Below are 23,681 nucleotides of genomic sequence, written 5' to 3' on the forward strand. Positions count from 1 at the left end.
GCAACACTACTTGCATTTCAACTTTGTTGTTGCCCCTGCTGCTGTTACTGTGCCATCTCAAAAATCCTAACAAGGTAAAGGAGATAACAATGGATGAAAAACAAGCTTCACAGAACACTCATCACATATATATAAACTAGTAATTTATACAAGTGCTTAATTTATTATTCAGTAAACACTCTAGGGATGGGTATAAAACAAGAGTTTATATTAGTTTATATAACGTGTATAAGTAATTTAACCTTAAATTGACTTGTTAATGTAAATCTGACCTTAACACAAGTTTATACATTTTTTTCCTAGCTGAGAAAGCTGGGATTTACATTGCTGTGACACACAAATTGTGCTTTGGAAATATTTCCATGTTCAAAATATGTGTTCATCAGACAATGACATTGCATTCCACTAATTTACTCACGCACATGGAAACTTCATTTTTTACACAGTGCCAAGTATGAAGGCAGGTTAGAGTATTAGCCTTTTCTCTTGGCATGCTCATGTCACAGTACAATAAAGTAGAGAGAGAAAAAAAACATTAACATATTTTCACTTCTGAGGCTAGGGTGGATCACTCGAGAAATAAAAAAAAAAATACACAGGGTGTTATACTTATGACATTATTACAGCTTGGAGCCAGTTTTAGGTATAGAATTTTAATTTCTCTTATAAATAAATATAGGCAACACTGAAGAAATTATAAAGTTTGTCCCTTGGGTTGCACTTATTGTATTGAATAATAATGTGATATTGGTATACTTTGTGTTAAAGGTTCTAATAGTCAACTGTCATGATACTGCATTGCAGGAGAGACAGTGTTTGATGAAGTTAGGATTAGTAATTTTAAGTTAAAATTACTGACATTTAGGATCAGAACCTAGGGCTTATTTTTAAAAAACCTCATATACTTATTACTTTAAAAATTTAAAAAAAAATACATTACCCTGAAATGTTGTAAATCTCATACCCTTGCAACAAGCCTAATTATATTGCATAGAGCAAGTGACAGGCAAAAGGTAAACAGGCAGCATCAGCTTTGAAGGGTGAATTTAAAAAATAAAAAAGGCAGTTTCCTAAATGTCAGTGCTGCAAACTCCTCCTTGGGTTCTGAAAAGCCAGTTGGGTCTTTCTGCCTCTTGCATCATCAACAGTGATAACATGTTGCAACCAGAACTCAGTGGATGACATTGGAGATGATGCAGAAGGGAGAATAAAGTTCCACTTGATCTCCTGTAACTCTATTGGCTCTGCAAGCCTAACAATAGTTTGACAGGAAATTGAGCAAACATGACCCAAATCTGCAGAGGGTGCTGCTCCCTACTGTACAAAGGGGCTCATTTTATGTAATTAATTTTCTGTGCTTTATTAAAATGAAAAGATTGACCTGACTGGCATCTGTGAGATAAAAAAAGTCATGTTCTAACCCACGTCCTGTCAGTGAGTCTGAGAAATGACCCTGTTTGGTGTTTCTCCTAGCAAGAAAGAAGTGCACAGCAGTGGAACCTCACTCACATTGGGATTTTTGTCTTCATCGTACTTGTCAGCATGATAGGCCTTGTACCCCTCTTCTGTCGAGCCACGAAAGAGATTGGCAATGTTTCCTCGAGCAGAGAGGAAGGGGCTGCTCTGGAACTCGCCAGGGTTACAGAAACTGTACATGTCGGTCCTTCTCTCAGAAAGTGGTCGCCCTACCTGCATGGCCCTCACCTCCTGCAGGCCCCCTCCTCCTCCCATCCCAGCGATGTCAGACAGCACCTGGATGAAATCCAAGCCCCGGGGCAGTGCAGCAGAAGAGGAGGAGCTGCTGTTGCTCTGCTTTAAGATGCTAAGCATCTGAGCAAAGACATTGAACATGCGGAACTCATGCTCCCGCTCCAGTTCAAAACGTCGCTGCTCCAGCTGTATCCGCCGTTCCTCCACTTCCATATCCCGCTGCAAACGCCGCTCCTCCATCTGCAGAAAGCGCTCCTCCATGGCCCGCTGCGATGTCAGGGTCTTCAGTAGGAGGTCATCAAGGGGGTCCTTCACTCGCTGGCCTTTCCGTTTCTTCCGCAGGCGGTGCAAAGTGGAGAAGCCAGGCCGCGGGCCCACACTGTGGATCCGGGATGAGGACGCTACGTTGGGCTCACTGAAACCTGCAGATAGTTAGAGACAAAGAGAAAACTAAATTTGCAGCAATTCATTCCAATGATGACAGTGCAGTATACTGACTGATGTGAACATACACTACTGCCCTCCACTGGACCAGTTTGACCCAGGTCTGTTTATGTAAACCCATTGCCTTTCTCTGACAAAAATCAGATCTGTCCATGGTAGAATCCCACAGGAAGGATGAAGTCAAATCTATTAGGTACATCTGAATGTTGAAAAAAAACATGTTTTTCATTTAACCTCATATGTTGAATTTGCCATTATGCATCCAAACATTGGTCTATCTAGTTCAGTATTCTGCTTCAGGCAATGATCCAAACTAACTCTAGAGAATGACAACCCCCCCTCTCTTAAATAGTGCACTTGGCCAGTTGAGCGAACATCATGGTGAATGGAAGAGAGGATTCCTTCCTGACTTCACAGTGATCAGCATGAGGTCACTGTCTCCCTCCCACACTACCATGCTGTATGTATCCAAGACGCCATCCATCCCAGACTTCTCTAAAATCCCAATTAATTTCTAGACTTGATGCATGGAAGCCAATTCTGTAGATTAGTTAAATTTGAGGTAAAGCTGTATCTTCTTTTACTACATCTAAATGTGCTTCCACCAGTCACTCGCGAAGAGTTTCCCCTTTCCCAAGTTCTGTCTAGTTAGTATATTGAGACTGAAAAAAAGAGTGTGTCCACTAATTAGTCTCAATTGACACATGGCTAAAAAGACTAGCTACAAAGAGGCATAAGAAAGGAATGCAAATCTGCGGATATCCGCTTTATATCGGCAGATATCCACTGACCATGTTTATGGCTCGCGGACAGATGCGAATCCAAATTTTATATCTAAAGCCGTGCAAATCTGCGGATATCCACTTTATAGCAGCAGACCATGTTTGCAGATTGGATGCGGATACAAATTTTGTATCTGCACAGAGCTCTAGGAATGCAAGGTAAGTTGATTCATCCAGAGGGTTCTAGCCTATCAGTGAAAAGAACAGGGACTCCTATCACAATGTGGTATGAGGACTCAAGAGAGCCCTTTTAATGTTCAAATGAGACCACAAAATATGAAAATTCTATCTGGATTTGAGATGCTTTGATAGAATTGACATATAGGAATTTTGCACAGCACCTGTGCCTGCCTTTAGGAGGTGTCAGTCCCTCAATTTCACACACCCTAATGTGCACTGATTTTATATGTCTTTTATACCAACCTGCACTAAGAGACATTTCAGGAAATATTGAAAGGCTATTAATGCAGAACCTATTACTCTACATTAAAGTTGTCTGGGACAGGGAACCTCAACAGAATACATAGTTGGTAACACCAACCTCAGGCTTGAATGAGAAGAGACTGTCCTACCTGAAGGTGAAACACTGGTTTCAATGGGAATTTCCACCCTGGAGATAGGAGAGTCATTCTGGGCCCTGTCCAAGAAAGCTCTCTCCATCTCATGCTCCTCAGGGGAGCCCTGCTGGTAAGACATGGATAGTGGGGGCTCCGGGGTCAAGCAGTGTTCATCAGAGTCCACCTCCTCGCATTTGATTTCCATCAGCTCAGGGTGCTGAGAGTGTCCGAAAGGTAGAGCTGAGGGGGTGAAGTGGTGATGGTAGTTCTCCATCATGCTTCCTTGCAGTGCCTGCTGAGACACCACACTGCCACTCAAGGAACTGTAAGAGAGGGAGGGACGGCTGGTCAGCACCCGGTCCATCACCTCATAGAATTTCCAAGTCCTGCCACCCCTTGGGGTCTTGTTGTTGTCCTTGATCCTACGGTACTCCAGCTTCATCTTTTTTATTTTCTCCCGGCACTGATCCCCAGTCCGGTGGATGCCCTTCTCCCTCAACACCTCAGCGATTCGGTTGAAGACATGCTGGTTTCTCAGGCAGCTCTCCAGCTCCATCTGAACGGACTCATCGGCCCAAAGCTGCAGGAGCTCCACCACTTCAGGGTCTGACCAATTACTGCCCCGCTCGTACTTCTTCCCCCGAAAATCCATTATTCCTGCCCCACCCCAGTACACGCTGGAACTCCTGGGGCACAGAGCAAGGAGTAATGGAAGGGATGGGGGATGAGGAGATGGTGACAGGGTTTCTGTACTTAGCCCAGGTGTAACAAACCCCCAGGAATGTGGGAGAGGGGGGCTAACACGGGGCTAGGGTCATTTGTGACAGGAAGGCCTGGTCAGCCAAACCATTGGGACAATCCTCCTCAGTTGCCTCAGGGATGGCTCTGCCACTGCGGTCGGGGGGGGGGCTGCCCCCCTTTGCCCCGCCTCGCAGGAGCTCTGCCCCTCCCCCTTTCCCTCCGGGAGAGGCTCTGCTTCCCTTCCCCTCAGGCAGGCGACTAACCCGCTTGGGCCCGGCCCGGCTCGGCTCAGCCCAGCACGGGTCAGCCCGTCCGCTCTAGCCAGGCGGGGCGGGCTCCTGAGAGCCTGGGCGGCATGTTCACATCCGGGGTGACGGCACATGCGTGCTGCCCTTATTCCGGGATAACTTTAGTCCGTGTCAGTCACTCGCCTCGCTCGCCGCGGCCGGGCTATTCGAGCCGCACGGAGCCCCTCCCCCCGGCCCGGCCCCGCCCCGCCCCTCTCCCCCTCCGGCCCGGCCCCGCCCCCTATCGGCTCCTGCTCCTCCAACAAGGGGGCGGAGCCAGCGGCGGCGCGGGTTTGCCGGGGAGAGCCACGGCCCCGCCCGGCGGGGAGCTGAGTTCCTCGGCCCGGGCAGAGCCGCTTCCCCCGCTCCCGCCCCAGTTGTTATCTGCTGGGGGAGGTGGGACCAGGCACAGCCGGGGGTGGACAAGGCAGCAGGGAGGGGCCCGGGTAGCCGCGCCGGGATGACACAGCAGCAGCAGCAGCGGACGCTGCTCTAGCTGATTTCTTGGCTGTCGGGGGGCGCCCTGCACGCGGCTCTGGGGAAGGTGGCGCCGCACCCCCAGTCCCGGCCTGGCTTTACAGGCTCGGGGAGCCGCCTGCTGCTTTGAGCGCCCTTCTACAGAACCGGCCTCGCCCGCTCCTCGGGCGCGGCGTCCGACAGGGGCAGGAGCGCAGAGGTCACTCCTCTGGCCTTCGCCAAGGAACCTTATTAGAACAGGCAAATACCGTTATCCCTAAAGCTACTCCGCCCCTGGAGAGCTGTTGGCTTCTAGGCGCGTCTCCAACATGCCTGTTTTTCTACTACAGCTTCAAAGACTCTCCTCCCGTGGTGGAGCTGTGGGGAGTGTGTGCCCCACCAAGGGTGGCTGGTTTGTATAATTTTGGTGCCCAGAACAGGTCCAAGTCCTGCTCACCCCCCCCCCACACACACACGTTGGGGTACAGACTGTGGGCTCTGGGCTGGGTCAGGAGGTTGAGGTGCAGGAGAGGGTGAGGAGTGTGGCACTTACCTTGGGTGGCTCCTGAAAGTAACCCCCACACCCCTCTGGCCATGTCTCCTAGGTGGGGGGGGGTGTCAGGGGGTCTCTGCACGCTGCAGCCCATGGGTACTGCCCCCGCAGCTCCCATTGATCTCAGTTCCTGACCAATGGGAGCTGCAGAGTCAGTGTCGGGTAGTGTGCAGAGACGCCCCCTCCCCCCCAGGCCATTCTGGCGGCTTCTGGGAGTGGCACAGAGTGAGGCTGGGCAGGAAGCCACCTCAGCGCTGCCAGTGGTGGCAGCAGTGGCCAGGAGCCCCTGGGCCCTTTTAAATCACCTGGGGTGGTAGGTGGGGCCAGGAAATGCTCTGGAGGGAGGTGCACAGGGCAGCAGGCTGGGCCGAGGGAGAGACCCGGCACCGAACATTGGTGGGACTGGGCGCTGAATATTCGTGGAGCACAGGCACCATGGGCCCATATAACCCGCCACCCCTGTGTGCCATAGGTGCCAGAGCTGCATTTTTGGCTGCAATTAATGAGATCAACATTTCCTGAGTCTTTTTTGCTTTACTCGAACACAGGATAGTCAGTTTTTTGGGCAGGAGAAACAGTCCATGGAACAACAGCGGTGATTAAAGGTGGAGAGCAGATATAGGGACTTCTTCCTTCTACAATCACCAACTCAAATCCCTCATGATTCCAGATAAAGATTATTTTAAAATAGACACTAGGCACAGATCTGAAGTCTAAGAGATCTGCCTCTCCAAATTAAAGATGAAGATGGCAGCTAGAAGCAGCATTGTGGAATTTAATAAACTGTACTTTGGCCACCCTAGTTCAACCTGGCTGTAGCACATCGAGTTGTAAGTTTGCAGTCTAAATTTGAGCTCTCGGTGTGAGAAAGGTCCTGTCATTTACTGTCTGTGAAGCAGCACACACACTTATAGTACTGTAATCTATTAAATAATAAACCAATGTATGCATGTGCTCTGTCACATCACAGTGCTTATCCATTAGTTTCCATACTGTTAATCACACAAAAAGTTGGTGCTTTTCATTTTAGAGAGAGTGGTCTGGGCACAAGAATTCCTAAAATCTTAGCTCTCCTACTAACTCCTTCTGTTGACTTGAGTAAGTCTTAGCCTCTTTATGACTCAGTTTCCCAATCTTCAAAATGGAGACAAAAATCCTGACTCTTTCTCTCCAGACAACCCTAATGATTCCTCTCCAAACAGCAGCACTCATCCTTTTAACTAGAACAATTTTGTACCATTTTGCAAAGCAGACACTATTGGGTAGTCCCTTAAGAAAGGCATTCCTGTACACTCTTGGGCTCCTTAGAGTCCTACCAAATGTAACAACTACTAAACTATTGCAAATTAAGAATGTGAAAGACATAACAACCTTGGCTGTGTCTTGTCAACATAGACCAAGTTCATTAAGGTGTCAAAGAATGTTCTGACATTTCCACAGCTGCTTTTCCATTTCCCTCATATCCACCTCTACGATCAGAGGGGACCTGTGCCTGCTGATGGGGGAGGAGGGGAGTGAGGGCAGCCGGCTTCAGCAGTGTTACTGAGCATGCTCAGTACAAACCAAGCAGCAACACCACCACCCCCCGCCTCTCCATACATGTCCCCTCTGTCTAGGACTGGGAAACAGTTTACCCTAAAATCCAAAAGCACGATTACCACCAACAAAAACTACCTTAACTGTTATTAGCCAAAGGTGAGCACGAGCTTCCACTTGTGGATCTGAAATTTCCAAAACGTTGGGAATATCTATACAAGTGATCCCCAAACTGTGGGGCACAAACCCATAGGAGTGTGGGGAGGAACTTCCGGGGAGGGCGCAATGGCCCCATTTCTACTCCTGGCCGCTGGCCGCAGCCCTTTCTCCCAGATGCGGCTCGTCTGCCAGCCCAATCCCCACTCTGGGCCCCCAATTCCCAGTCCCACCACAAGTCTGGGGAGAAGAAGTGGGGAAAGCCAGTGACATATTCTATTACTGGTTAGGGGCGGCATGAGAGGAAAAGTTGTGGGACCACTGATTTGGACTCAGGGGTTATGTTTTGTTCTCTAGTTATCACTGCTGACAAAAGCGAGACACTGACCCAGTTCACCATTACCTTGCACCTTGCTTGGTCATTTACACCAGTGCATGTGATAAACACAATCAGTCTGATTTGTTAGCATTTTAAACTGACTTTGCACCTTGTGTACATGACTACGCAAGGGAAAGGGCAATAGTGCATTGCACCCATCGTGACATACACGTAGTGTCAGGGTCTGTGGAAGGGATGCAGGAAGTTTCGGTCAATGTGATGTTTAGGAACCAGAGGCCAATGGGTAGGTCCAAAGTCAGGAGCCAGGTGTCAGCTGAAAGTCAGAGCCAGGATCAGCAGGAAACAAAAGCCAAAGCTGAGGGGTCAGTGCTGAGCTGGAAACCAAAGAACTGTAGCTTAAGGTCAGGGCAAAAGCAGTCAGAAAACAGGGCAATGGGACTGGAACAAGGTTGAGGGCACAGGGAACCTGGAACAGGGCAGAGCTCAAGTCAGAAACCAGGGATGAGGCCAGGAATCAGGTAGAAGGGTCTGCTGCAGCAGCAAGCCAGGATCCACCTTGTTGGACAGACAACTTCCGGTGTTTGTTTCTGGCTTAAATAGTATACTGTACCCAATCAGCAGCTCCAGATAGGGTTGCCAGGCATCCGGTTTTCAACTGGAATAACTGGTCTAAAAGGGCCCCTGGCGGTTTTGGTCAGCACTGCTGACCAGGCTGTTAAAAGTCCAGTCAGCGGAGCTGTGAGTCTAAGGCAGGCTAGTCTCTACCTGTCCTGGCACCATGCTGCGCCCCAGAAGTGGACATAAGGTCCAGCTCCCAGGTGGGGCGGGGTGGGGGAGGTTAGGGTGGCACGAGGCTCCATGTGCTGCCCCCACCGTGAACACCAGCTCCACACTCCCATTGGCCAGGAACTGTGGCCAATGGGAGCCGGGGGCGGTGCCTGCAGGTGAGAGCCCTGCGCAGAGCCGCCTGGCCCCCATGCTCAGGAGCCAGACATGCTGCTGGCCGCTTCTGGGGTGCAGTGCAGAGTCAGGACAAGCAGGCAGCCTGCCTTAGTGCCACTGTGCTGCTGACCAAAAGCCACCTGAGTAAGCTCACACCCCAAACCCCAACTCCCCAAACCTGGAGCCCCCTCCTGAGCCCCAAACTCCGCATCCCTGGACCCACTCCTGCACCCCCAGCCGGAGCCCTCGCCTCCACCGCACCCCAACCCCAGCCCAGAGCCCCCTCCCACACTCTGAACCCCTCATCCCCAGCTCCATCCCAGAGCCCGTACTCCTGCACCCCAATCCCCCTGCCTCAACCCACCGCCCCCTCCTGCACTGCAAATCCCTCACTCCCCCCAAGCCTGGAGCCCCCTTCTGCACCCCAAACCCTTCAGCCCTGGCCCAGAGCCTGCACCCCTAGCCCAGAGCCCACATCCCAACTCCCTGCCCCTGCCTAGAGCCCCCTCCCATACCCTGAACCCCTCATTTCTGGTCTCACCCTGGAGCCTGCACCCCCAGTCTGAGCCCTCACCCCAACCCCCAGCATTCAAAAAGCATAAATGAGGTCCCCAGAGAGAACTGGGATGGTCTTAAAATTGATAAGATTTTTTTTTAAAAATAATAAATGTTGGATTCTTTTTGTCTTCCAGTTTTTAAGCCTTCAAGGTGCACTCACTTCACTTTTTCCAGCTTTCCTCCACTACTGCGAACAAGAAACTTTATATTTAAATGAAAGCGAGATTCGTATGCAATCTCTTAATTCCAGCATCTGAAGCGTTCAGAAAAAAATCCAATATTGTGAAACACACAACAAAATTAGGAGTGGTGATCACACTGGAAAGCTCAGAGCTAATCTGATATGAAGTCAAGCCTTAAAAATAAAGGTGTGATGCACTAAGATAAAATGAGCGATAAGGGGTGTTGTGTTGACAAGGTGCAAGAACACTGGAATTTTTGTGCAGATTTGCATAGTGCAAACTACCTAGGTTTTCTTGTTTTGTTTGGTGGTATGCTCTGCAGAAATCGGTTTGTGCATGCATCTTTTTTTTTTTTTAATTAAGATGTATTTACAAGGCAGGTACTAGGAAGAGTCCATTTGGCTCAGATTAACCCACTCTGACAGGACTTTGGCAAAGTACTCCAATACATTAATTTACCCTGGAAAGCTGTGCTTCTTGAGTGATTGAAGGTGTTGGGCCTCTGCCACATTACACAGGCAGCTATGCAACTTGTCCTGGGATGTGTAGTGTGTTGTTAGCTGATCACCCCTGTTGTAAGATCAAAGTTGGAACAATAAGAGAGAAAAGTTCAGAACTGGTTTAGGTTTGAACACAAACTGTACTTTCTGGGTTTCATTTTTATTACAGTGGTGGTTCTGGACTAATTCAGTTGACACTAGCTTATCAAAAATCTCACTGCATTTCCTATCATGCAGTAAACTCGAAAGTAGAAAACAAGCATACTATCCATAGGGAAGAGGTTCTCAAACTGTGGGTCGGGACCCCAAAGTGAGTCACAACCCCATTTTAATGGGGTCGGCAGGACTGGCATTAGACTTGCTGGGGCCCGGGACCGAAGCCTGAACCCCACTGCCTGGGGTGGCTGGGCTCAGGCTACAGGCCCCCTGCCTGAGGCTGAAGCCCTTGGACTTTGGCTCCAGCCCTCCTGGCTGGCAGGGCTCCGGCTTCAGCTTTGGCTCCCTACCTGGGGCGGCAGAGCTCGGGCGGGCTTAGGCTTCAGTCCCCCCTCCTGGAGCCGTGTAATAATTTTTGTTGTCAGAAGGGAGTCGTGGTGCAATGAAGTTTGAGAACCCCTGCCATAGGGGATAGTTCCTCTGTTTTCAAAGAGTGCCAGTAGTGAGGTGTTGTGTTACTTGGGCCATGTCTACACTACAGGGACCATAGAGCCATCGGTATAGTGCTGTAGCTATGCTGGCCCAACCCCACAGTGTGGACAGAGACTACTCCAACAAAAGGGGTTTTTCTTTTGGTGTGAGAACATGACCTCCCCAAGTGAGGGTAAATAGGTCAATGGAAAAATTCTTCCACTGAGCTAGCTATGTCTAGACTAGAAAGTTAGGGCAATATAACTATGTTGCTCAGGGGTGAAGATTTTTCAAATCCGTGAGCATTGTACGGATGTCAACCTAAGTTTTAAGTGTAGATAAGGCCTAAGTCTTCCTTACCTTCACAAACTATGCCGCAGATAATTTCCTAGTACACCATGAGGTGTGGTCATGAAGAACAGTTCATTACCCTTGTAAAATAAATGGAACAAAATCCCTCGTGGGAGGCAGTATCATGGCGTACTTACTAATTTGCAGCATTAATTTCCCCACAAATGTGCCTCAGCCCTGCCCTGGAGAGACTACCTCTATGAATGGCGTTTAGTCTTACTAATTTGCAAAATTTAATTAATAATGAGTCTAGTGGTCATTAATGTGAATTATCAACAATCTACCAGATCCCTCACAATAGGGTTACCAGATCGCAACTGTGAAAAAAACGGGACAGGGGGTGGGGAGTCATAGGTGCCTATATAAGAAAAAGTCCCAAAAAATAGGACATCTGGTCACCCTAACCCACAATAATTTTTTACCCTATACAGTCCACAGTGGCTGTCCCGGGTGACTCTGCTCTCTGTCAGGACTTTCAAGCTATGACATTAGAAAGAAATTTGCAATAATTTTGAATTAGAGAATAAATATCAATTTGCTGTTGGTGAAAAGTGCTGGACTGAAAACCCTGGAAAATAGGCAGTCTTGTTATCCACAGCATACTTACAGTAGCAACTCCTCCCAATATTGCCTCACTAATGTGCCTCAGCCTTACCATGGAGAGACCCCCTTTAAGAATAGGTGTCAGTCTCCTTGGCCCATAGAATACCATATCTTTAGCTGGGATTGCCCATAAGTGAGACAATAGTGATGAGGTTTATGTAATGGAGACCTTTGTCAGCTAAGGACAGGACTGAGATCCTAACTCATTTCACACAGAATGAGATTTTAAGTGTCTGATGGAAGCATGCTGCAAGATCTTCCATCAGAAGAATGAGATCTGCCTTACAATTAGAGATGGCCCTGCATTGCAAAGAGTGAAGCTGTTCAGAGACTGAGCTTTGGGTTGACCCATTATAGAGAAAGGGGTCCATAGAGCTAGTAATCCACTCCTGAAAAATCAGATCCCAATCTAAACGTCCACAAAATTCAGAGGGGTTGGCTCAGATTCATCTTTATTTTAAATTAATCCGGAATGAAGGCCTCTCTCTGGAAATGAGTACAACATGTAAGTTTTATTCTTGTGGCACCATTAAAATCTTAGGGGCATTCATTGCTTTTAGATGCTTCCTCAGGGGGGTTAAAACCAGTTATGTTCAAGTTTCTTTTGCAGATCCCCAAACTTGAGTGTCTGCAGAAGCTGCTGTGAGAACAATTTACCAACAGAGGGCGTGAAATCCCTGCTATATTCCTGCAGGCCCACAAAAAGCCATGGTGCACTTGCAGCCTAATTTGGAGTTTTAGTGGGAACTGACCCAGTGGAACATACTAAAGGGGGAAGCGTGGAGAATAGATTCAAGCACAGAGACCTTAGCAGACTGAAAAACACATCAGGATAGGATTCAAACAGAGTGTTAATTGCTTGGCCGCCCTGTTTTTCAGGGGCTTAATAGACAGCTCTTCAAAGTTCACTGTGGGACGAGGCATGGTTTAAAAAACAAAATAATGTCACCATTTTTATATTAGGTGGAAAAGGACAATAAACTGTTTTTCAAAATGTCATTTTGCAGGTCAGTTTGTTGGTGTCACTAGGCCTAAGTAAACCAAAAGTTGTGACTTTGGGCCTGAGTGAGCCAAAGCAACTCCATCTTGTGAACTTCAACCAACCTCAATGTTAACAGCCTAAAAGCAAAATGTGTAACCGTCAGCTTTTCTAGCAAACAGCTAACAGCTGTAGCTTCGCTCAAACAGCAAAAAGCGGCGGGGAGGCGGGGGAGAAGGGGGAGAAAAGTCTACATGCGCCTGGGCCGACAAGGCCAAAGATAAATATGCGAATGAGAACAGTTCTAACAAGCTACATTATAGTGTTACGTGTAACTGTTGCAAGGGGGAGGGAGAAAGGGGGAAAAACAAGGGGGGTATAAATGCTGGGACCCCGCCTGCGTGTGGATGTGCAGGATTTGAGAATGCTTTGTTTCCCTGGCACCTTATTTGGGCTCAAATAAACTTGGTTTGCTTCTCCCCCCTGGTGTGTTAATTAGTGCAACGCACACCGGGCAACGAACCCCCGCTGTTGCTCCTCCTCGGGCCCTTTGAGCCGGCAACAAGTTCATCAGGTAGAATAGCTCCTTAGGACTCTACAGCGGCTGCTGTGGCAGCCACATATAAGCCCAGAAATGTAGTATCAAAGTCATTACCAATGTTGGCTGTTTGTTTGGTGATCTAAGCGAAATGAGTTTAGTGGATCTCAATCTAGTTCCTAGCAGTCCAAGTGTTCACATCCTGCCAATTGACACTAATTGGCATCTTTCTGGCCATCTCAGCATAGAGACCAAGAACTGAGTAGGTCATGGGGACTGAAGCACTTTTACTACTAAAGGGACTCCCTTTGGGTCAGAATTAGGCACATTGGCCAGAAATGGTGTGGAAGAAGCTTGCCCTGGCCATGTTTGTGCCACATTTATTCCCTAGATAATATCAGCTTCTTGGGCTGTCAATCAACACTTTTTACCAGCACTAAAACAATAAATAGAAGCCTTAACTTGCATCTGACCATCTTTCCACCAAAAGAGTGGCACTTACAACACTGATGCCTTATTCTACCCCAAAAAACGCCAACCCAGCCAAATTCCCCCAAAATAAAACAACAACCTTGACATTAAGCAACCTAAAAACAAACCAAAACAAAACTTTAAAAAAATCTAAAAAAATTCAGGGTGTGGGTGTTGGTGGCCTGCGATATACAGGAGGTCAGAGTGGTTCTTCAACCAGTGATATGCCTTCCCCTGGGGGTACGCAGAAGTCTTCCAGAGGGAACATCAACTCATCTAGAGATTTGCCTAGTTGTACAACAGGCTACATAAAAAGCACTAGCGAAATCAATACAAACTAAAATTTCATACAATGACTTGTTCATACTGCTCTATATTCTATACACTGAAATGTAGGTACAATATTAATATTCCAATTGATTTATTTTATAATTATATGGCAAAAATGAGAAAGTAACCAATTTTTCAGTACTAGTGTGCTGTGACACTTTTGTATTTTTATGTCTGATTTTGTAAGCAAATAGTTTAAGTGACGTGAAACTTGGGGGTATATAAGACAAATCAGACTCTTGAAAGGGGCACAGTAGTCTGGAAAGATTGAGAGCCACTGGACTAGATCATCTAGTGGTCCTATCTGGCCTTAAATTCTTTGACTCTAAAACCACAACCCCTACCCCGTGCAGAGTTTTTACCCTGAAAAGGGAGAAGTGCTAGAAGCTCTTTGAAGAAAAGTAGAGACTTAGCAATTGATTTTATGTGGAAGGTGTGCAGAGACCAGGGTGGATTTGATTTAAATCATGATTTAAATCACTAGTCAGGAAGACTCGATTTAATCATGGATTTCTACAAAAATGTGGATTCTTGTTGGTTGTTATAACCTTAATACATATTCTTCAAAACTCAGATATAGATGTAGGTTTCATTTTTAGAAGGTAGACACTATCCATTTTTAAAGTGATTTATTTTGAAAACTTTTCAGATTAGTTTTACAGCTATATCAGAAAATGAATGAATGTTTGGTTATTTCATTTACCAAAGGTAATTGAAGCAGATATTTATGAAGTCATTGGGAGGTGAACTATCTCCAATTCAACAGGTTAATCATTAATATTTGGAGGATTTTCTTGCCATGCTGTATTAGGAGGAGAACATCACCAGAAAGACATTTAAATTGTTTTATTTAACTATTTCTCACTTCTATATATTATTTATTTTAAAACATTTTTGCTGTTAACAAGCATGTTATCTCTGGAGACACAAGTTCATAGTCTGAGAACTACAAAATTAAGCATCTCTGATGGTATCTTCTAGACTGAGCACTGAGTCCCACTGGGTAGATAAAAAGATTAACCTAAATAATCTATACAGAAGCCCCTGGAACACCATAAGATTGGGTCTCTAATCCATGAACTATTGGAACTCATTTACAAAAAACTTTTCTTAAACATTACATGTATATATTGTCTCATACTATAGAATTAGAATGTATAATCCCTATTCCATGATGAGATATCTTTGAGCTATAATATATCTTAATTAAAACTATCTTTAGATAAAATTCTTTTTGAGGGAAAAAAACTATCAAAAAAATCCGGTTTTTGATATTTAAAAAAAATTAATGGATTTTTATCCACCCTGGCAGAGACATTGCAATGAGAAGTAGCAGTATAAAATCCTAAAAGAGATAACTTCCCTAGCTCTCAGGGACAAACCACATTCTAGCGTTCAAGAGGTTAATTTTCATGGCATTGCTGTTTCTAACTCTATATGGATGTGACATGACACTCTAGAGTGCTTTTCCATTTCTATCAGCTTTTTCCTTTTTAACTTGGTGCTGCCCCTTCCTCTTCAATCCCTGTCACTTTCTGATATAGGTCTGTATTCCATTGGTTTTCAGAACAACTAAATCCCAACAAAGTTCCAGATATCCTGTTCCAAGCCGCCTATCCAGGGCTGTAACTGGGAGCTGAGTAACTGAGGAGAGGACTCAGTTATCCTTGTTAAAATTAGGTCATTACTTTAATGAACAGCCTCCAGCGGACGGACAAAAGAGAAGGGAAGCAAAGCCCTCTAGGGGGAACTGTTTACCATCTGAGTACACTTAGGTAATTTTTTTACATCTTAAGCCTGGTCTACACTAGGCGTTTAAACCGGTTTTAGGAGCGTAAAACCGATTTAACGCCACAACCGTCCACACTAGGAGGCACCTTATATCGATTTTAATGGCTCTTTAAACCAGTTTCTGTACTCCTCCCTAACGAGAGGAGTAACGCTAGTATCGGTATTAACATATCGGATTAGGGTTAGTGTGGACGCTGATCGACGGCATTGGCCTCCGGGAGCTATCCCACAGTGCACCAGTGACCGCTCTGGACCGCAATCTGAACTCGGATGCAGTGGTCAGGTAGACAGGAAAAGCCCCGCGAACTTTTGAATATTTCCTGTTTGCCCAGCGTGGAGCTCCGATCAGCACGGGTGGCGATGCAGTCCGAAATCAAAATAAAAAAAGAGCTCCAGCATGGACCATGCGGATGTGATCGCTGTAAGGGCAGGCAAATCCGTTCTATCAGCGCTCCGTTACAGAAGATGAAATTCAGAATCCTTTTTTAAAAATCTCCAGACAGACGCCATAGCAGGGACTCAGCGCACTGCAGCGTGACAAGCGTAACGGAAAGCCAAAGAATCAAATGGATGCTCATTGACTGGAGGACTGAAGCTATCCCACAGTTCCTGCAGCCTCCGAAAAGTATTTGCATTCTTGGCTGAGCTCCAAATGCTTCTAGGGTCAAACACAGTGTCCGCGGTGGGTCAGGGCATAGCTTGGCAATCTACTCACCCCCCACACACACCCCCAGAAGCGAAAGGGAAAACAATCCTCTGACTCTTTTACATGTCACCCTATCTTTACTGAATGCTGCAGATAGACACGATGCTGCAGCCGTCAACACCAACATCATCACTCCTCCCCTGCCATGGGTGGCTGATGGTACAAAAGGACTGGTAACCGTCCTCGTCATCAGCCTATTGGCACATGGGGCAGTAACCATGCTGACTAGCATCCGTCAGGTCGATCAAGGGCGCCTGGCCCTAATTTTTTCTGGTGGTGGATGGTGCAATATGGCTGGTAACCATTGTCATCATAGCAACAGGGGGCTGAGCTCCATCAGCCCCCACCCTTCATGTGTAAAGAAAAGATTCAGTTGCCCCTGGACTAGCAGAGGGATGCTGGGCTTCTCTCCTACACACTGCTTAATGTCCTGTCTGGACTATCATAGCAGCTGGAGGCTGCCTTCCACTCATTTCTCACTAACAAGTCACCATGTCTTATTCCTGCATTCTTTATTACTTCATCACACAAGTGGGGGGACAATGGTATGGTAGCCCAGGAAGGCTGGGGTAAGAATGGAATGAACACGTGGTGTTGTTACAGGAGCACCCCCTGTGAATAGCATACAGATTATAATTTCTGCAGGATCTGACACAGAGCAGCTGTGCTCTCTGGTTCTATGATACAGTGGTTATCTAGTACACTTGCCTATATTCTAGGCAGGACTGATTCTATTTTTAGATACCAAAAAGGAGGGATTGACTCAGGGAGTCATTCCCAATTTTAACTTTTTGCCCCTGGCTAAGAGCAGCCAGGGGCACTTATGACAGCAGCAAATGGTACAAAAGGACTGGTAGCCATGATCATCTTAGTTCCAATTTATGGAAGGGTTTGGATGGTGCAATATGGCTGGTAACCATCTCTGCTGTCATGCAAAAGCAAAAGCATGCTTCTGTGTAGCGCTGCTGAATCGCCTCTGTGAGCGGCATCTAGTACACATACGGTGAGAGTCACAAAAGGCAAAACAAGCTCCATGATTGCCATGCTATGGCATCTGCCAGGGCAATCCAGGGGAAAAAGGCGCGAAATGCTTGTCTGCCGTTGCTTTCCCAGAGGAAGGAGTGACTAACGGCATTTACCCAGAACCACCCGCGACAATGATTTTTGCCCCATCAGGCACTGGGATCTCAACCCGGAAGTTCCAAGGGGCGGGGGAGGCTGCGGGAACTATGGGATAGCTAGGGAATAGCTACCCACAGTGCAACGCTCCAGAAGCCGACGCTAGCCTCGGACCGCGGACGCACACCACCGAATTAATGTGCTTAGTGTGGCCGCGCGCAATCGATTTTATAAAATCTGTTTTACAAAACCGGTTTATGCAAATTTGGAATAGTCCCGTAGTGTAGACGTACCCTTAGCTCATAGAGCTGACTAAACGGTTATTAAGAGCACTTTCCACAGAGCAGGCAGGAAAGGGTGGCAGAAGGAGGGGTTGCCTTCAGGTACATTCTGCAGAGGACAATAAGAGGGGGTAAATTTCCTCAGACTGATTATAACCACTTTGATAGTTTTCCTAGGCTGACTTTTTTTCCAGTGTCAGTTTTCTAACTCATTTAATAGCTTGTCATACTTTCTTTGAGAGACTGGGCAAAACTGTGGGAGCTGTATGACTGTTTGCAGACTGAGGGCCTGCTTTTCAAAGGCACTGAGCATCCCCAATGCACATCGACTACCACCCTGTCAGCCACACAGGAAAAGAGAAATTAAATGTCCTTAGCATTTTCTTGTATAGCTTGGTTCCCTAAGAAGGGTTTAAACCCCAGTCCTCTGTAGCTAGTTGCACATAGGCAGTCTGTGGAATTCCCTGACAGAAAGTCATATAATCAAGTATAGATCTGATTTTTAAGAGGGCTAGATAATTCTATGTCCAATAACAACTAGAGACATACTAAAAACCGGAACCTTCAATCCAAAAACACCTTTAAATTACAGAAGGGGAGGGGAAATGGATTCAGATGCCTGCATCCAAACCTACCCTTACGATTTTGGATGTGGATCAGACCAAAACAAAAGGTGTCTAATTTACCATTTCTTGTTCTAATGTGGCTAAAATCCTGCAGATTTAGTAGACACCACACAATTTTTTAAATTGATGCTGAATAGGTAAACCAATGATCTGCTTCAGGGCAGGAGCTGATTGCCTGTGGAGACAGGAAGGAATTGTCCTCTATGCAGTACTCCACAATTAACCAAGAATATGACAGGGTGCTTTAACCTTCCTTTTAAGGATCAAATAGTATCAGCCAGTGCTAGAGACAGAATCCTAGACCAGATGGACCAATGTTCTGATCCATAAGGACAAATACATTTACTCCTTAGTACAAAACTAACACTAGTAATAGTACATGCTGAGAAAATAGCAGGTTCTCCTCACAATGTAAATCCTGTATGACCTTCAGCAGTGGATTGGAAGCCATCCCAAAGCCAAGGTGTTTGTACAAAGAAAGTAAGTACACCTCATCATCATTTGTACACACACACACATAGATTTAATTTCTATGCAGTGCTGGTTAAAATCCCACCCTGCACCTCTCACTCCCACTCCTGTAGTTATTTATTTGGGCAAAAGTCAACATGGTTTCTGTAAAGGGAAATCATGTCTTACTAATCTATTACAGTTCTTTGAAGGGGTCAACAAACATGTGGACAAGGGGGATCCAGTGGACATAGTGTACTTAGAATTCCAGAAAGCCTTTGACAAGATCCCTCACCAAAGACAGTTATCATGGGATAAGAGGGAAGATCCTTTCATGGATTGAGAACTGGTTAAAAGACAGGGAACAAAGGGTAGGAATAATTGGTAAATTCTCAGAATGGAGAGGGGTAACTAGTAGAGTTCCCCAAGGGTCAGTCCTAGGACCAATCCTATTCAATTTATCCATAAATGATCTGGAGAAAGGGGTAAACAATGAGGTGGCAAAGTTTGCAGATGATACTGAACTGCTCAAGATAGTTAAGACCAAAGCAGACTGTAAAGAACTTCAAAAAGATCTCACAAAACTAAGTGATCAGGCAACAAAATGGATATTTAATGTGGATAAATGTAAAGTAATACACATTGGAAAAAATAACCCCAACTATACATACAATATGATGGGGGCTAATTTAGCTACAACTAACCAGGAAAGAGATCTTGGAGTCATCATGGATAGTTCTCTGAAGACGTCCACGCAGTGTGCAGTGGCAGTCAAAAAAGCAAAGAGGATGTTAGGAATCATTAAAAAGGGGATAGAGAATAAGACGGAGAATATCTTATTGCCCTTATATAAATCCATGGTACGCCCACATCTCGAATACTGCGTACAGATGTGGTCTCCTCATCTCAAAAAAGATATACTGGCATTAGAAAAAGTTCAGAAAAGGGCAACTAAAATAATTAGGGGTTTGGAATGGATCCCATATGAGTAGAGATTAAAGAGGCTAGGATTTTTCAGATTGGAAAAAAGGAGACTAAGGGGGGATATGATAGAGGTATATAAAATCATGAGTGATGTGGAGAAAGTGAATAAGGAAAAGTTATTTACTTATTCCCATAATATAAGAACTAGGGGCCACCAAATGAAATTAATGGGCAGCAGGTTTAAAACAAATAAAAAGGAAGTTCTTCTTCACACAGGGCACAGTCAACCTGTGGAACTCCTTGCCTGAGGAGGTTGTGAAGGCTAGGACTATAACAGGGTTTAAAACCGAACTAGATAAATTCATGGAGGTTAAGTCCATTAATGGCTATTAGCCAGGATGGGTAAGGAATGGTGTCCCTAGCCTCTGTTTGTCAGAGGGTGGAGATGGATGGCAGGAGAGAGATCATTTGATCATTACCTATTAGGTTCACTTCCACTGGGGCACCTGGCATTAGCCACTGTCGGTAGACAGGATACTGGGCTGGATGGACCTTTGGTCTGACCCAGTATGGCCATTCTTATGTTTTTATATCTGTCAATTTTTAAATTTCTTAATTTTACTCCTCCCCACCCCAAGAAGGAAGTCCATGAGAGGTTTCACTATAACACACAGTTACTCCTGCTGGAATTCTGCACCACCGTACACTGCAGAATTAATGTTCCCTACAGAATTTTATTTTTTCCTCCAGTATTTGTGATTTCCCCTCAGCACTCCTGCCTGTGTCTGGCACGGGTGGATGGGGCTGCCGACGACAGCCCTGGGTGGCTGACAGTGGGAGTCCCAGCTGCCTGGGGCTGACAGTGGAAGCGTGATTATATTGTGTTATTCTGACAAATAAAATAGCAGAATTTTAAAATATTGTGCACAGAATGTTTAATTTTTTGGTGCAGAATTCCCCCAGGAGTATTTCTGCAGCTGACAAAGTTTGCTGCTCTCAGTGCTTCCTCATGCTCACTGATCCTGGAGTGGGACTGAGGAAAGAAACAGTGGTGGAAAGAGGAGAGGACAAGGGAGGCACTAGTTTCAGCTCTGAGACGACTGCTCTGAAGGTCTCTGTTTTAGGCCTGATGCACTGTTTGTATTAGCTCAGTACTGTGTTTCTATTTGTTTATTGCTTTCTTCCCTTTTTGGCCTTACATCTCCTCAGCCTGCCTTCGTTGCTCTGAAGTAGCACAAACAGTGCTCTCACCACTAAAAGTTGTCTCTGGTATGTGCTGTGAGAGAAGGATGTGGGTCATTTCAGGACAACACATGGAAATTAAACCAAGAACCCTTCTGTGAGATGGTACTATCCGCCACACCCTGATCACTGACATTGCTGCAGCCTGGAGAAGGCTGCAGGCCCAGTCGTGGGATTTACTGCGTGGTAGGGGATTGTGAGCATCTGGGGGACAGTCACTGGGCTAACATGGTAATTGGGGAGAATATAAAGGGAGGAAACAGGAAGCTTAAGTATCAGGGGGTAGCCGTATTAGTTTGTATCCACAAAAACAATGAGGAGTCCGGTGGCACCTTAAAGACTAACCGATTTATTTGGGCAAACACTTTTGTGGGTAAAAATCCTCACTTTTCACTCCATGCATCTGAAGAAGTGAGGTTTTTTACCCACTAAAGCTTATGCCCAAATAAATCTGTTAGTCTTTAAGGTGCCACTGGACTCCAGGAAGTTTAAGAGGAGCTTGGGCTGGGGAGTGAAGGCTGCAGGGAAGCCCGTCTTTGCTATAAGCCTGTGTTGCACAATATGGTTATGTAAGAGGTAAATAAATGGTGAAAGTTAAACATCCTGAAGTGCATTTGTGACTGCGAAACCATCTGAACTGACTGGGCAATGAGGTTCAGCAGGTAGTGATGGAGGCACCCAGTGACACCTTCCTTAACCTGGGGCCTTAAATATTAGCATCCATGGTTCACAGAAATCACAGCCAAGAAAAAATAAGGTCATTTGCCTATTCAAGCCATCACCACAGGAGAATCATACTTTCAATACAGTTGTCCTACACCTCACAAGACAGATATTACAAGAATCCCAAATTATCTTTGGGGATACAATCATCAACATGCTGGGATGTGTGGTGTCAGCACATGACACTGCAACACAAACATCAGAGCAAGCAGGCTTCTCCCACACAGCTCTGCTGATGTACATTACTCTGGCCTGCAGCACCCAGTTCCACCAATGTACTTTCTGCACCACCCCAGACAACTACTATGCTGAATCCCACACTACCCCACCACAACTGCCCTGATAGTGTTTCAATACCTCAGTCCTGGCCTTGACAACTCTCTGCTATACCTGTCCTGTGAATCCTTTGTGCATGGTGTAACCAATTAGTCCTGCCTTGAATGCAGGGGACTGAACTAGGTGACCTCTCGAGGTTCCTTCCAATCCTACGATTCTATGATGCTGTTGCCTGTGATAGTGGGGGATTCGATGGATTACATGATCCAGATCCATTCTAGTCCTATGCTGTTATATTCTTATGCAACATTCACTGGTGGTTTTGTGACATAGTTACCATCTTGACCAAGGACACCAAACTCATGTCACTTGTGCCTTGAACATCTTCACATCCCCCCTCAAAACTCTCCTTTGACAAGTTAGTCTGCTAGTGTGCTGACACCACTGCTTATCATGCTGACCAGTATTGCCTCATTGTTTACTTGAGCTCCCCCATCTGTCTATCACTTGTCTTATAATTAGATTGCAAGCGCCTTTGGGCAGGAACCGTCTTTCTCCCCTCTATTTGTACAGCACCTAGCACAATGTGGTCCTGGTCTACAACTAGGGCCCTGAGGTGCTATAGGAATACAAATAATATAAATAATAAAAATTCCTAGAGGCAAGAGGCAGTATAAATCTAATGAGTCAGCTCTTACCTGCTCAGCTGTGTTTAGCTTCTCCCCTGAACTAAATGAAATCCTCAGCAGGAAACACCCTCCACATAACCCCGTCACAGCAATTTTCCAGCCTTGGCTTCTTTCTGCAGACAGTTCACAAGAGCTAGTAGTCTTCATTTGTCCTTTTCCCCACCCCATTCCCACCATCTTGTACAAGAACTTTAACAATGTTGTCTTGAAAACCTCCATAATTGCTCATTTGGTCCTAGTAACATTGGTTACCTTATGTAACTACCAGTTCACTCACGGAAACAGCCTAAGAATCTGTGGGACAAGACCAACAATGACTGACAATGCTGAAAATCTGAACTGTGTAGCTGCCAGCCTGCTCTATAAAATACTGTAGTCACAGCTAGCTGATCCATATTATATTTTTCTGCACAACACATGGTCTAAACAAAAAATACCTTAGTATTTCGGGAACTCTCCATGTCAGCTTCCTGAGACCACTTGAGGGAAACTACTGCTGTCTGGCTGCTCAGGAAGGTGAATTAAGGATTGCTTAATTGGTTGACTGGCACAGCTCCTGAAGTCAGGTTGGCAGAGGCCCCTCTCTGCCACTTAAACTCAGATAGCAACATTAGAAAGAGGAGCATCTATGTTCCAGAAATCAAATCACAGCCCTGCAGAGGACACTCCAAAATGCAGTTGAAGGTTAGACCTCCGTGTCCCAGGTCCCTGCAACCCAAAGGACCCCATGATGCTCAGATCCCAGCACTGAAGAGGATCCTGCTACATGTCTATACATCCAGTCATTACGTTTTCAAGATAAAAGAAGGCAAAACTGTTAAATGATAGTGAGTAAGCACCTCATTTCTTTCCTATCTGGAAATGCTATTGTAACACACAACTGTTTCACAATATTAATTAATTGAGCCTCACAACACAACCATAATATTACAATGAAGAAACTGAGGCAAGCAAAATTAAGTGACTTGCTAAAGGTCACATAGAAAGTTTGTGGCCAATGTGGAAACTGAACTCATGTCTCTGTTGTCCCAATTCAGTGCCACAACTGCAAGATCATCCTTCACTAGAACTGAGTTGGGCCCCAGCAGCTTAACAAACAAATGAAAACTGAGACCCACAATTTGTAGCAGAAGCAACTAAAGCGATGAAGAAGATATAGACTTTTTGCTTTTACCTGTTAAATTCATGAGCAGTAGTAGAAGTGTATTAAT

The 23,681-nt window shown here is 45.8% G+C and overlaps 1 protein-coding gene across 4 annotated transcripts in view; it reads right to left on the reverse strand.

The window, feature by feature from the left end:
- Window positions 1-23,681, reverse strand: part of ACCS (1-aminocyclopropane-1-carboxylate synthase homolog (inactive)) — a 46,357-nt gene that overhangs the window by 12,832 nt on the left and 9,844 nt on the right. Inside the window, exons 1-3 of one of the 4 annotated variants that reach the window (XM_039538475.1) lie at window positions 4,498-4,683; window positions 3,509-3,816; window positions 1,510-2,132 (exon numbers count right to left, since the gene is read on the reverse strand). In XM_039538475.1, the coding sequence (XP_039394409.1) occupies window positions 1,510-2,132; window positions 3,509-3,816; window positions 4,498-4,616 (1,050 nt within the window). In that variant the 5' untranslated portion in view covers window positions 4,617-4,683. Of the gene's footprint in view, window positions 1-1,509; window positions 2,133-3,508; window positions 4,684-23,681 lie in introns of those variants that run through there. The other 3 variants (XM_039538476.1, XM_039538474.1, XM_039538477.1) reach the window with 3 other exon arrangements.

This window comes from Mauremys reevesii, linkage group 4 (genome assembly GCF_016161935.1).
Source record: "Mauremys reevesii isolate NIE-2019 linkage group 4, ASM1616193v1, whole genome shotgun sequence".
Classification (NCBI taxonomy): Eukaryota; Metazoa; Chordata; order Testudines; family Geoemydidae; genus Mauremys; species Mauremys reevesii.